Source organism: Neolamprologus multifasciatus, chromosome 4 (assembly GCF_963576455.1).
Source record: "Neolamprologus multifasciatus chromosome 4, fNeoMul1.2, whole genome shotgun sequence".
NCBI classification, from domain to species: Eukaryota; Metazoa; Chordata; class Actinopteri; order Cichliformes; family Cichlidae; genus Neolamprologus; species Neolamprologus multifasciatus.
Window position 1 is genome coordinate 9634667 of NC_140442.1, and position 13409 is coordinate 9648075.

General features: G+C 34.8%; 1 protein-coding gene across 1 annotated transcript; it reads left to right on the forward strand.

The window, feature by feature from the left end:
- Window positions 1-8599: 8599 nt before the first annotated feature.
- psmg3 (proteasome (prosome, macropain) assembly chaperone 3) lies at window positions 8600-11631 on the forward strand. The gene is made up of 3 exons (XM_085157170.1): window positions 8600-8758; window positions 9676-9898; window positions 10549-11631. Exons 2-3 carry the CDS (start codon window positions 9686-9688, stop codon window positions 10699-10701), a joined length of 366 nt encoding a protein of 121 aa, XP_085013296.1. The 5' UTR covers window positions 8600-8758; window positions 9676-9685; the 3' UTR covers window positions 10702-11631.
- The last annotated feature ends 1778 nt before the right edge of the window (window positions 11632-13409 follow it).

Here is a 13409-nt window from a genome sequence, read left to right on the forward strand (position 1 = left end):
TAGTGTGCATGTGTATGTGCCTAGTGCTTTTTTTTTTTTTTAGTGCTTCAGTGGAGTTTGAAGGTGTGTGGGTATTACTCCATGGACCACAAAAGCAACAGTGTAGCAAACTAATAGATGCCACTGAGTCCAGTTCCTGAGGCGTTGAGGAAAAAATAACTCTCCCTCATTAACATTGGTTTAAAATGAATTAATTAATTTTGAAATAAATAAATAACACAGGATATACTTTTTATACTTTATCCTCTGCAGTTTTTCGTCCTTCAGAAAAAGTAAAGTGCACTTTAGTACTTCAGGTGAAGCATTAAATTATCACCTTGTATTTTTCTTCTCATCCTCATCTTTTGAGAAGTGTGTTTCAGTATTTATTTAATAACTCTACATTTAATTGTGTTGTCTTACATTATACCTCTGTATATCAATATTAATTGTTTAGAATATTTAATTTTTTAGCTGGGGTGCTATGAATGCCTTCTGGCTATTCTGTTCTAATGAGGTGCTATATCACAGACAAGGCAGATAATCAGAGGCACAAATTAACAAAGTTATTTGAATTAATCAGGTGATATATTTGCGTGAAAATTTAAACAACACTAAAGGGCACGCGGCTTTTTTGTTTCATTTCAATGCACGTGGCAAGAGCCAGTTGAAACTGATTACCATTAATGAATTCATCAGCCAAATATGCTCAACTATTTAGAAAGTCTTGCTGAAACCCATCAATATCCCCAACTTCAGTGACATTAATTCCATCTTGTATGAACTATTATATATACATAATTGGCCAAGTCTGCTCTCAGCTGGCACAGCAAACATGCATGGACTTAGATAGAATAAGTTAAGTACTAATGAAGGTCATTAGTGATGATTAATGTTCACAAATACAAGACTGAAGACCGTAATGCAGCGCCTTAATGTGTGAGAACAAAGAAAATGTGAAGCACTTAATATGTTAAGCACCCCTGAGATGAGAGCAATTTGTTAAAAGTAAGCCTTCTTTGCTGCTAATTATTCAAATTTTCTTGCTCAAAAGGTGAAGGGTCTTTCCAAAAAGACACATTTGCAAAAAAAAATGCAGAAGACTTGAGAGTGTGTTTGTAAAAGTAATCTAACAAGGACAAGTAGAGCATACATGCACTGCTGAATACTGAGGAATCTGATGGTGCTGAACAGTTACCGGTTATGTAACCCCTTGTGACTTTCAACCAAAGGATGATGTTTCACTTTCAACATGATGGAAATATTAATATTGCACAAAGTTCCCACCTTCACTCTGGTCTGATTTATTCTACCCTTCTTTTCATTATGGATATTTCATGAAGTAGTTCACACAAACACTTTTTGAAACAGAAAAAAGACAATTTAATATATAATTAGTTTAGAAAGCAATTTTTTTATTATTATTTATTAAAATAAACATTTCTGGCACAAAGCTATTTCATAAATTCAAAATTTGAAATTAAAACTAACTGTGAAAGTAAGATACAGCCTGCCTTGTTTTACATCTTTCATGTTATGTTATGTTATGTTAATATGAAATATTAGCAGTAGTTTTATGGCAAGATGGTTGAATGAGCTTTTTAGGGCCATTCTCCTGGTGTATTTATTTTATTGTTACACTAACAGTCTATTATTTTTAGTATGTGATGTGGTATGGGTAATATTACACACATAATGGCAAGAAAACTGTTTGCAGTTTCCATTGACATTGTTCTTTGCAATCTATTTAGTTTGTCTTTTTATGCATACATAATTTCTTATATATATATATATATATATATATATATATATATATATATATATATATATATATATATGATTTATATATATATGATTTATATATATATATAAATCATATAAACAGTTATTACAAATATTATGTGAGTTAGAAATTTTTATCTGAATGTCATGTTATTAGCTAGATACCGTACTCAGACCACAGTTTGATTAAACAATTTCCTCACCATGCTGAGTTTGTATTACCTCCAAAGCATTAATGGCAGCTGTACATCAGCCTTGGGGAAGGCTTTTATAGGCTAACTATTGATTTCAATCTGTATAGACACAGTATCTGCCCTCTGTCTCCTTTACTACTCTCTGCCAATCACAAGGAGGTGGCGAAGGAGAGATTATAGCATTTGCTTCAAATTTCTGAAGTACTTCAAACAAAATTTTGTGTACTTCACATGAACACTAGCACTTCAAAGATGCTTGAATTAGTCTGTATGCAGCATTTCCTGGAAATCTTTTTCTAGTTCCTAATCATTTTCAAGCAAATTTCTTGTGTCTTAACTGTGCATGATATGATTTCAGGAGTGGGGAACAGCATGAAACCTGAAATGTTTAGGGACTGAAAGACATTTCAGTCATAGCTGCATGTGTGCAATTCTGGAACACAGTAAGAAGCTCACTGTGACAAGGTTTAATGTTTATAATGAATTAAACTCCCATTTCTTTTCCTTTGAAAAATATTTGAATCTAATTTCTTTCATAGAACAAACTATACAAACTGCTATACATAACTTCCATAAATGATGCCTCTGATTAGGAAGTGAGAAATAAATCAGTAGCCCCCAAAAATGGATTTGCTTTAATATATAAATGTCTGAACAGTTGCTTGGTGTATTGGCCGCTGTCATTGAGAAGTTAAATATAAATGGAAAGTGGATGGGACCCTGGTCAATCATAAGCCTGCAGGCAGAGATTTTCTTTCTTTTTGGCTTTGATTTGAGAGTGATCTTTCAAATCCAGAAACTCTGGCCTGTGATGTAATCGTTAATTATTAATGTACAGCTCCTATTCCCCCCTAGATTATAGTCATCCTCTGCTGCTTTTACAAAGCTTTCAAAATACCTATTTCACACTGGCATCTTTCCATCATCTTATTAAATAAACTCTAATGAAATCATTAAAAAAATTATAGTAATTGGGTAGTTCTAAGACAGAAGAGGTAAATCACAGGCTGTCTGACATTTTGCCAGCACATATGATTTCTGCTCACTGTGGCTTGTTGTTGTCTCTGTTTCAGAAACACTTCGCGGATAGTAGCCCCAGTGGTCAGTCCCAGCAAGCAGTAGTGCAACTTAAAAATGTCATGATAAAGACGCTTTTGAGTTCTATCTGTAATACAGCACAGCACTCTAGTGGCCACCAGGGTAATAATTGTGTGTGTGTGTGTGTGTGTGTGTGTGTGTGTGTGTGTGTGTGTGTGTGTGTGTGTGTGTGTGTGTGTGTGTGTGTGTGTGTGTGTGTGTGTGTGTGTGTGCGTGTATGCTTTTATGGCTAGGCTTATAGAGTTTGTGAGTGAGGTTCAGGCTGGTCTTCACTTTGGAATAAACATTTAAAGGCCTGTTTGAGGTTCACGACTTGTGTTTTTTTGTTAGGGTATGTGTTGTTTATGAGTGGTTTTATGTAGAAGTTTACACATACAGGATGGGTGTGTTTGTAACTCACACTAAGGTGTGAAGGCTTGGCTCTTTGCTGCTCATCTTTTCAGATTTGAGGAAAATGTTTGTCAGTACTGATGACTAAATATTAAGGCAAGGCAAGTTTATTTGTATAGCACAATTCAACAACAAGGTGATTCAAAGTGCTTTACAGAGACATTAGAAACAAAAACAAATAAAAAGCATGATTTAAAATTGATTAAAACAAGCAAACAAACAAACTAACTAATTAACAAACAAACAAACAAACAAAACAGTATATAAAATCAAAACAGATAAAATCAGAACAGTAGATAAAATCAGTAGTTAAAATGTAAGTTTTGAAATTTAAGCTTAAAAGTGTGGATTTGGTGCTTTATTCAAATGCAGCTGAGAACAGGTGAGTCTTCAACCTGGATTTAAATAAACTGAGTGTTTCAGCTGATCTGAGGCTTTCTGGGAGTTTGTTCCAGATATAAGGAGCATAAAAGCTGAATGCAGCTTCTCCGTGTCTGGTTCTGACTCTGGGAACTGATAAAAGACCGGATCCAGATGACCTGAGGGATCTGGAAGGTTCATACTGGGTCAGGAGGTCACTGATGTATTTTGGTCCTAAACCGTTCAGAGCTGTATAGACCAGCATCAGAACTTTAAAGTCTATCCTCTGACGGACAGGCAGCCAGTGTAAAGACCTCAGAGCTGGACTGATGTGGTCCACTTTTTTGGTCTTAGTGAGGACTCGAGCAGCAGAGTTCTGAATGAGCTGTAGTTGTCTGACTGATTTTTTAGGTAGACCTGTAAAGATGCTGTTACAGTAATCAAGCCTACTAAAGATGAATGCATGGACTAGTTTTTCCAGGTCCTGTTGAGACATCAGATCTTTTATCCTTGAAATATTCTTGAGGTGATAGTAAGCTGATTTTGTTATTGTCTTAATGTGTGGTAAGGTAGTTATTATTCAAAAAAGGGTGTAAAAAGAAACATATCAGGCTTTATATGCATTCAGTGTATTCAGAAGACATTTGATGAGACAAATCTAATGAAACAGAACATCAAAATGAAGTGATGGAACAGCTGTGGCTTCGTTCAGCAAAATAAGATATTTTTTACATGGGTTGACATTTTGACACAGACCGTCTGTGTGTGATACAGAGAAAACGCTTGACTACTCATACAGACAGAAGGATGGGATGTGTTTATAGAACTGAGAACCCTTAAGTATCAGTAACTCTTCCAGAAATGTACCATGATCAGACTTCCCTTTTCCTTTTGAGAGCAAATCTATTTACACAGCTAGAAACTAAAATAAAATGTCCACACTTATGTGATTCGAAATCAAAAAGCTTTGCTTTCAAGGACCTCCAAAGCATCGCTCCAGAGCATATTCATTCAGTGCAGGTCAAGGCTACTTTTAGTGACATCATGGGCAAAAGCAGCAAATATAAAAATAGATGAAGAGAAGAATACAAAGCATTGATTACAAAAACACATATTGCTGTCTTTACATGAATCTTATTATAAAAGAGGTAATTACCTTGCCCACGGATTATGGAAAACTGGAGCAGAGAGGGATTGAACCACCGACCTTGTGATTAGACGACCTGCTCTTCCACCTGAGCTACAGGTGCACATGACTATGTGGTTTCTCAATTTACCTGGAAACAGCAAGAGCCCTTGAATCCCAGGAAAAACCAATATAGACGTTATTGTCTCTAAAACTCATTATTTACAGCAATGCCTTTAGTAATTTGCTATTTAATAATACACGGACACGCACTCATTTCAAAGTCTTAGTGACATTTGCTGTCATTAAACCATATCCCAAAAACCTGTTGAAACCACTGTTTTTTCTTTGCTTCTTTGGACTCTTACATGTAGAGATCTGAAGTCAAAATCCGTGATGTGGAAAAAAACGCAGCAGGCAAGATTTTAGAAACAGCTTGGCAACACATGCCTGTGTTTTCATGTCATAATTGTTGGCAATTGAAATAACAAGGACCCTGAGGACATATTCAAACTGATTAAAGATTGAAGAAATATTACTGATGTAACTCAGGTGAAGACAAAGACAGACAAAACTAAAGGATGAAAAAACTTTTATGAGAACCTTCAGTGAAGGGGCCATGTAGTTAGCACAGATCTCTGTTTTGTGTGTTGATCTTGAATGTAAGAAGAACTTGAAAGTGTAGCTTTACACGATTTATATACAGCTGAAAGAAACTCCAAAGTACAAAACTGTTATCCATAATTTTAAGCTCTACATCCTTTATTAGGAAAAGTGTGCTCTCTTCAAATAAATGGGCATCAGACCTAAATAGTGAGTAATTAGACATCAATGGGCAATCTATATAAATAATAGTTTTTCCATTTTGTGCAACACGAATATTCACCAAATTCATTTTAAGGTCTTGCACAGGATTCACATTACCATAAAGCTTAAGTTGCTAACAGCTCATGCACATTTTGAAAAAAATGACTTCCACTTTGAAGAACTTTGAAGAAAAAAATATGGTCTCCATTTTCAAGTTGAGAATGAAAAACCTGATTCTTCTTATGATGCCCAGAATGTGCTTACAACACAAAAATTAAAAGATCGCATAAGTCAAATGTTAAGACTGCCCACCATGACTGGTACATACAACATGCCTTATCCTAGTATTTCTGTTTCTTTCTTTCTTTTATTTCTTTAACGTGAATTGTCTTATTTTCTTATCATCTGTCATCTTTTATTTATCTGTAAAATTAAATTGTGTACTCCCTGGATATCAAAAAGCTGAAAGCTGTGTTTGTAAGCAGCTTTATCCTTTTGAATCAGCTATGAAAGTAGCTCTATCAATTTTCAACAAGGACATGTTTATTTATTCCAACAGGAATGTTCACAATTTTCCCAAACCTTGTGCCCATTTGCTACTCGGTGCACTTGAAGGCTCACAAAGTGTAAAACTCTAAGCCTTCTATTCATGTTGTGGAAATAAAACAGTGCTTTCTAACTCACCCAAATTCAAAAGAAAGGATCAGCTTATTCTATACATTAATGTAGAAATACTATATATTGATATTTGCATTACAATTTTGTTTAGATCAGAATCATCAGTCAAGGACACAGATGGTCAGTCAGGGAGTATAGGGAGCGGTCCAACCAATTTCATAGCTAATGCTGTCTACTCAGAGTGCATAGCAATTCTGCTGAGCCTGTTCTATTTGACATTGTGAATGTGTCATGTTCATAGGGATGGCTCCTTTCGAATCAGCCTGATGCAGCACTCGCAAACTTCAGTCAAGCCTCACATCCACTTGAAAAAAACAGTCATGCAAGCATTTTTGCCAACAGTGAAAATTCCTCATCTGCCTGTATCTCCTTTAGCTGTATTAGCAAATCTGACTGCCGTGGTTGGCCAATCTGTAGTCTAAATGTAAAGGGCCGACTTAACAGTACTTGCTTGGCCTACACACAAATACTAGAATACGTTAAATGTCGAGGCAATACATTTGCAGGTGGTTTTCATCCCATGTGTGCTAGCTATTTTTTATTACTGTCTGTCAGGCACAAAGAAAATGATGAAGTGCAAATACCACTTATTACACTGTAATGTCCATCCCTATCTGTTGTTTTCATCTCCTATTATAGTGCCATGGACTTTTACAGCCTCCTCATCAAACAAAAGGACTGTTCAGCCAGTAGTGTGAAATATCACATTTTAACGAAACCCACAGCAAAAGTAAATAATTAAATAAACTGAAAAATAAAAGGCGTAACTTTATCTGCTTCTTTAAAGCTCCATTGACAGTTAATTAAAAACATCCTGCCTCTGTGATTTCTTGCTTTGGAAAAGCTCTTTCTGTTGGCTAATATTGATTGAAATGTACCAGGCCAGGGGATCCGATTTAATTTAAGCTCAAACAATTTCCCTTTTGATAATACTTTAAGAAAGTTGGCTAAATCATTCTCAGTATAATAATGCAAAGTGAACAATGCCAGAACCTTGAATATTTAATTTATGAGAAAAATAAAACTCAAAGATCTCTTTACGCATTAAGTGTTTTAATTCCTCAAGTCTGTGGGAAACTAAACTTCCCTTGTCCACAACATGTTTGTGAGGATTTTCTAAGGAACTGTTTTGTGAGACCAATGCCAAGGGCATGAAAAGGTAACCTGCAAATATTTCTAAAAGGACACTGTTCTCCTAAACCAAACCAGAAACAAGAGGGCTTGATAATAACTTTCATTGTGAGATGTATATTTACTTTGCTGCAGCTACCCATTTTGCTTAAACATATATTTTTGCAGGACTTTCAAAAGGAATCATATTGACAATAACAGCTGTACACTTGGAAAACCAATAACTATGGAAAAAGTATACTTATTAAAATTTCTATAGAAAAAGTTTGTACTAAAAACAACTTTATCATGATGTTAGACATAGTCACAGCAGGTGCAACTTCACGAAGCTTTTAATATAGCCTATTCCTGATGCTTGTAAATGTCATATGTTTGCTCTCTAACAATTAGCTACTTATTTCACAACAACAAATAGTTTGAACCACACATAAATATGAATTTGAATCAAGGTTCTTTGCACTTTATGCTGACTTATATGCAGTTATTATAGTTTTCTGTTTTCTAATTAGTTTGCCAAGCGGATTTTCTTATTTCAGTTAAGCTTTTATTTTTTGAAAATGTTTGGTTTTTATTTTAGTTTTTATTAGTGTCAATGTTAGTTTTAGTGTTTTTGAATATTATTGTATGGAGGGCATGTGTCGAAGGCAAAATCTTGGGACTTTATGAATTTTTGGAAATATGTTATATTGTAGACATTCAGAGTATTAATATGCATGCCTTTCAATAACTCATCAGGTAAGTTGTAATATATTTTTTAACAAAACTAACAGATACTAAAACTAAGGATATTTCCTCTACATTTTTATTTTATTTTAGTTAGTTTTTGAAATTTATAAAATCGTTTTACTTGTATCTTTTTTCTTATCGAAAACCGAAATTTTTTTTTTTTAGTTAACCAAAATAATTTTTTCACATGTATTTTTGGTTTTTAGTTTAATTTTAGTTAACTATAATACCGTTGCTTATATACAAATCTATTTTGCATTCAACCTGACCGCGAGCGCTTCTTCCTTGCTCGCTTTGTCCTGAGGCGGAATGAGCGTGACGTCAAAACGTCATCACGCAGAGTACTCGCGCTCAACAAAACGAGGCACGTTCGTTTCGGTTTGTTTTCAAGGTGGAGGCTGAATGACAGAGCACGGCTGAAGTTGAGTTAAAGTGAGGCGATTCTGTGAAGAGTAAAGTTTAAACTGTGGACAGCTGAAGACACAGGGTGAGGAATTTGTTCACAGACGGGGGAAAACGTGTGCATTTTTATTCCATCGGTTAATACATTGTCTGAGCTCAGACTAGCTGTGTAGCTAACGTTAGCCTCTGAGCATGCAGCATCCCTTGTGGGGAGTTGATGACGACAGGGTAGAAAAATAACACATATAGTCAATTTTTGATCCAAGTGATTGAATGCGGGTTTTTTTTTTTTTTAGTAAGGGCATAATTCTTCAAAGCAAGCTTTTTCTAGCTGCACTTAGTGCAGCATTGTATCTGAAAAGTCTGATAGCTTATTAGTTTGAAAATGTAATTTACTAATAAATGAGATAATATTCACGGTCAGAAATGCCTGTAGCGCTGGTTTGAAACCACCAGATGTGCAGTTTAAAAACGAGCATGCACACAAAAACAACAGGGAGGATGCAACACATAGCAAGCCCTTTAGTAATCAAGAAAACCTGAAGCTGACTGGAGAGGGTTTTGCATTTGCATTTGCACAAACCTAGAAGAACTCCACAGTTCACACCAAATAAATACATGAGTGAAACATTTAGAGGTAGATTGTTTTATGGGATGATTAGCAGCATTAATGTGTACCTATTATACTTGAATGGTGGTATGATTTTTTTAGAGAAAGGGCCAGTTTAATTGTCATATGAGATAATAAACTCTAGGTGTAATAGAAAATGCAATTTGAAGAATTTATCTTAGGTCTACAGAAATTGTGATAGTCATTGTAAGCATAGTTGCATGGTGTATAAAGTTCCAGATGTATAATTTTGCTGTGGGAAACTAAACCTGTCCACAACATGTGGCAGATAATGAGTATTTAAATACTGTGTTTAAAATATTTAAAACCTCTGCAAATATTCTTGCATTGTAAACTCCATGTACCTATTTTTGTCTTTTTTTTCTGTGCAGGGTTAACAAAATGTCTGAGTCTGTCATCAGATCGAAACAAGCTCAGAGAGAAGTCAATGGAATTCCAACAGAAGTCGTCTGTACAGAGTTCAGTAATTACATATTTGTAGTTCTCACTCAGTATGGCAAAATTGGGACATTGATCTCTGTCACACCCGACTCCAGATCTAATGATCTAAGCACCCCAACGTTCTCTACAAAAGTACTGCTGGGCAAAGATGAGGTACACTGGCTGAAATTGTTCACACAAATATCGTGTCAGTGTGATGCAAACTTGTTCACGGGACATCAGGCAGACTTGTTGCAACACAGGGTATCTCATTTCATGCCGTTAAAGGGCAAATGAGATTGATTTTGGACTGCTCAGGCGGATTGTGGCAAAATTAGATGTGTGCAGGCCTGAAGCTCAGTGGTCTGTTAAGATTTACTCAAGAAAACCTATTTCATCTCTGCATGAGCATGTCATTTTCTCACAGTCATACATTGCAGGAGAAGTAGTATCAGTGTCATATTGGATTAATACAAAGTTTACTTGCTTATGAATACTTTTTTGTTATTTTTGCTCCTCTAGCCATTTTAAATGGTGATACTTGCAATGCTTGTTTCTTGTAAAGTGAACAACTGTTTTAGATCAAGTGAGAAAGTACATAGAGGTCATTACACAGGCTTTCTGTGCTTTTTGAAGTTTACAGTCATGACACTGTCATGACTGTAAAGTGTCATGACAGTGTCATGACTGTCACTGTGTTGTATGATTTCCCTGCAGGGGAACCTCAGCAAATGAATTAGTTGTAGTCATAATGTGTGTGATTTAAGCGAACTGAACAAATAATGCTTTGGTGATAATCTAATGCCTGATTTTTCTCTTTCCAGCCTCTGACACATGTCTGTGCCAAAAACCTGGCGATGTTTGTGTCGCAGGAATCTGGCAACCGGCCTGTCTTGCTGGGACTGGCACTGAAGGATTCCTCCATAGATGCAATAAAACAAATTAAAGAGATGATCAAAAGTTGTCAAGTCTGGTAGGAAGTAATTAAAACGGACATGAAGCCTGTAGGCGGCGTAAAATACAGTTCGCCTGGATACACTGTCACGTTTTATCTCGGCATCTTTTTTAAAATGAAACTCCTCCAAAAATTAATCTGATTAAAACAATTATGTCTCCAAGACATATTGTGCAGAGCAGATTGTCTTCCACAAAACATAATTTATGAAACGCATAATTAACTGTTTGTTAAAAAGAAAGGTTTTCTGCATGTTATTTTGCTTTCAAAAGCTCAATGTGTGCTGATTAAGTGATGGTTTGCAAAATGATGTTATCACTGTATATTTTGGTCATTATTAACACTCTGGATTATTTTGTCATCATCCTCAGAACTTTGTACTTTTGTGAAAAAAAGCCTTTTATAGAACGTGATTCATTTGTATTTTTTCAACTGAATTTAAAGATGCATATGAGCTTGGTTAAGATAAGAGCTTTGGTTTTGTCAAGTACATTTTGTTATTCATTTGTTTCTATAACATCTCACTACTTGAGCTTTGATATCAGAACAATAGCTAACTTTTATATGCATTAAATGTAATTAATATGCTCAATTTTGTTTTGCTTGGTCAATTTTTTGGGTTTAAATGTAAGATGGGAGTAAGAAAAGCCTTCAGATGTCTTATCCTGGACTTATAGACCAAACCCCTGAAAATATTAATTTCATTTCAGAGAAAAATGACCAGCCTTCTTAAAAGATTATTTTATTCTAGCCATCTAAAAATTATTTTATTTTCTGACAGTAATATACAAATACTACATTTTTGTTACATTTGTGAAGTTGTATAGTCAAGTCCATAAATATTTGGAAACTGACACTTTTTTTTTTTTTTTCGCTTCAACCCAACAGGGCATTTTAAGTCAAGCAGTGAAATTGTGATTGAAGTGCTGACTGTCAACTTTAATTCAAGTGGTTTTACGAAATGATTTGCAATTGGTTTTCTGTCTTTTTGATTTGCAACTATTTAGGAGTTAGACGCACTTTTATCCAAGGCCTCCCACTTTCAGAGGCTTAAAATGCAGTTAGTGACTGACTGAAGTATTGAACCCATGGACATTACCAAATGTTTCTCACCTTGAGATGCTCTTCCAGACTTTTACTGCAGCTACATTCAGTTACTGCCTTTTTGCATTCAGTTTTGTCTTCAGTAGCGCAACAGCATGCTCCATGGGGTTGAGATCAGGTGACTGGCTTGCACGCTGAATATCCCATGACTTTGCCTTGAAAAACTCTTAGTTTGCTTTTGCAGTATTCTTTTGGTCATTATCCATTTGTACTGTGAAGCACTGTCTGATCAGTTTTGCAGCATTTGGCTGGATCTGAGCAGAGAGTATAACTCTATACGTTTCAAAATTCATCCTGCTACTTCTATCATATCTTGATTGTTTGATTGAAATGGGAATGGGACAAAACTGGTGGCATAAAGAGAGAAAATTACAAAAATACTGAATTGTCCTAAAACATAAATGTATATAATCTATAACTCAGATTATATACATTTCAAGAAAGTAATGTTTACATGTTCTGTTCAAATCAATGTAGCAAAAATATTAATGCACCTTATTTAATAAAGCAATTTGCATATTTATGTCCAATTTTCAACGTTAGTATCTTAATCCAAATTTCATCCTAAAACATGAAACTAAAACCCTCACAGACTAGCATTGCGTAACCAGTTCGCATAGCAGTAGTCCTGAGTGTGTGAATTTGTAAGTGCATCAAATGAAGCTAAAAGGAATACCATCTTATATTTTTAACATTCTTCATGGCAGAAAACTTTTAACTACCTGTTTTCTGAATTGAACATATTCCAGGCTCTTGCTTTACAAAAGAATATCTTTCATGTTTACAAAAGATTAAGCAGACATTTCAATGGTGTATTAAATTAAAACGTGATGAATTCCTTGTGTTTCTCCTAAATCAAACAATTTGTGCCTTTCTAATGTTTTTGTTTTCATTCACGTTCAATAAGAACTTGCCTCAAAAAATATGATTTAAACAAACTGAAATACTGAAACTGCATTGTCGACATAAAAACTGACCACAAAAAGCCCATCTGAGAAAACCCAACCCATGTAATCTCACTGTTCTGTTTCATAGGTCTGCAGTCAGTATAAATATAACAAAAGTACTTTTGTTAATTTCTTTCCCTTTTATAATAATAGGGACGTATCTTGTCTGAAATAAATAAAGGTGATATAATATCACTTGATTACCAAGGCTGGAATTTAGAAAAGAAATGAACTAAAAATAAATATGGTTGCTTTCCATTTAAAGAGATGATCAATTTTAACTCTTGCACTTGTTAAGGGTAAGTATTATTAGCATTTTCTCAGCAACGCCATAATGCAAATTGAGATACACTACAGCCCTCTTCACTTTGATCATTTTATTATAGCTAATTATCTTTGTATAGCAAGACAGTTTTCTAAATCAACGTTACAAAGTGCGTCTCACAGGGCAACAACATCATTACCAGCCGATTTTATTAAAGTGCTGTGTTCATAGTTTGCCTGTGGGTTAAACAACTTGTTGCAGTTTCAAAATATATTCATAATTTAACGTTAGTATAAGATTGAAAACAAAGCAGCAACTGAATTCTTTCCTGTTACGTTTTTTTTGGCTTTATTTTTTAAATGAATGATATTTTTCACTGTTATCCACTTTTATTCCAGCCAACATAGTTTAAAT

Bases quoted from the DNA above. Each gene is read 5' to 3' on its own strand.
- psmg3 (XM_085157170.1), top strand. From the start codon at position 9,686: ATGTCTGAGTCTGTCATCAGATCGAAACAAGCTCAGAGAGAAGTCAAT. The intron at 9,899-10,548 runs GTACACTGGCTG...TTCTCTTTCCAG, and splicing joins TACTGCTGGGCAAAGATGAG to CCTCTGACACATGTCTGTGC.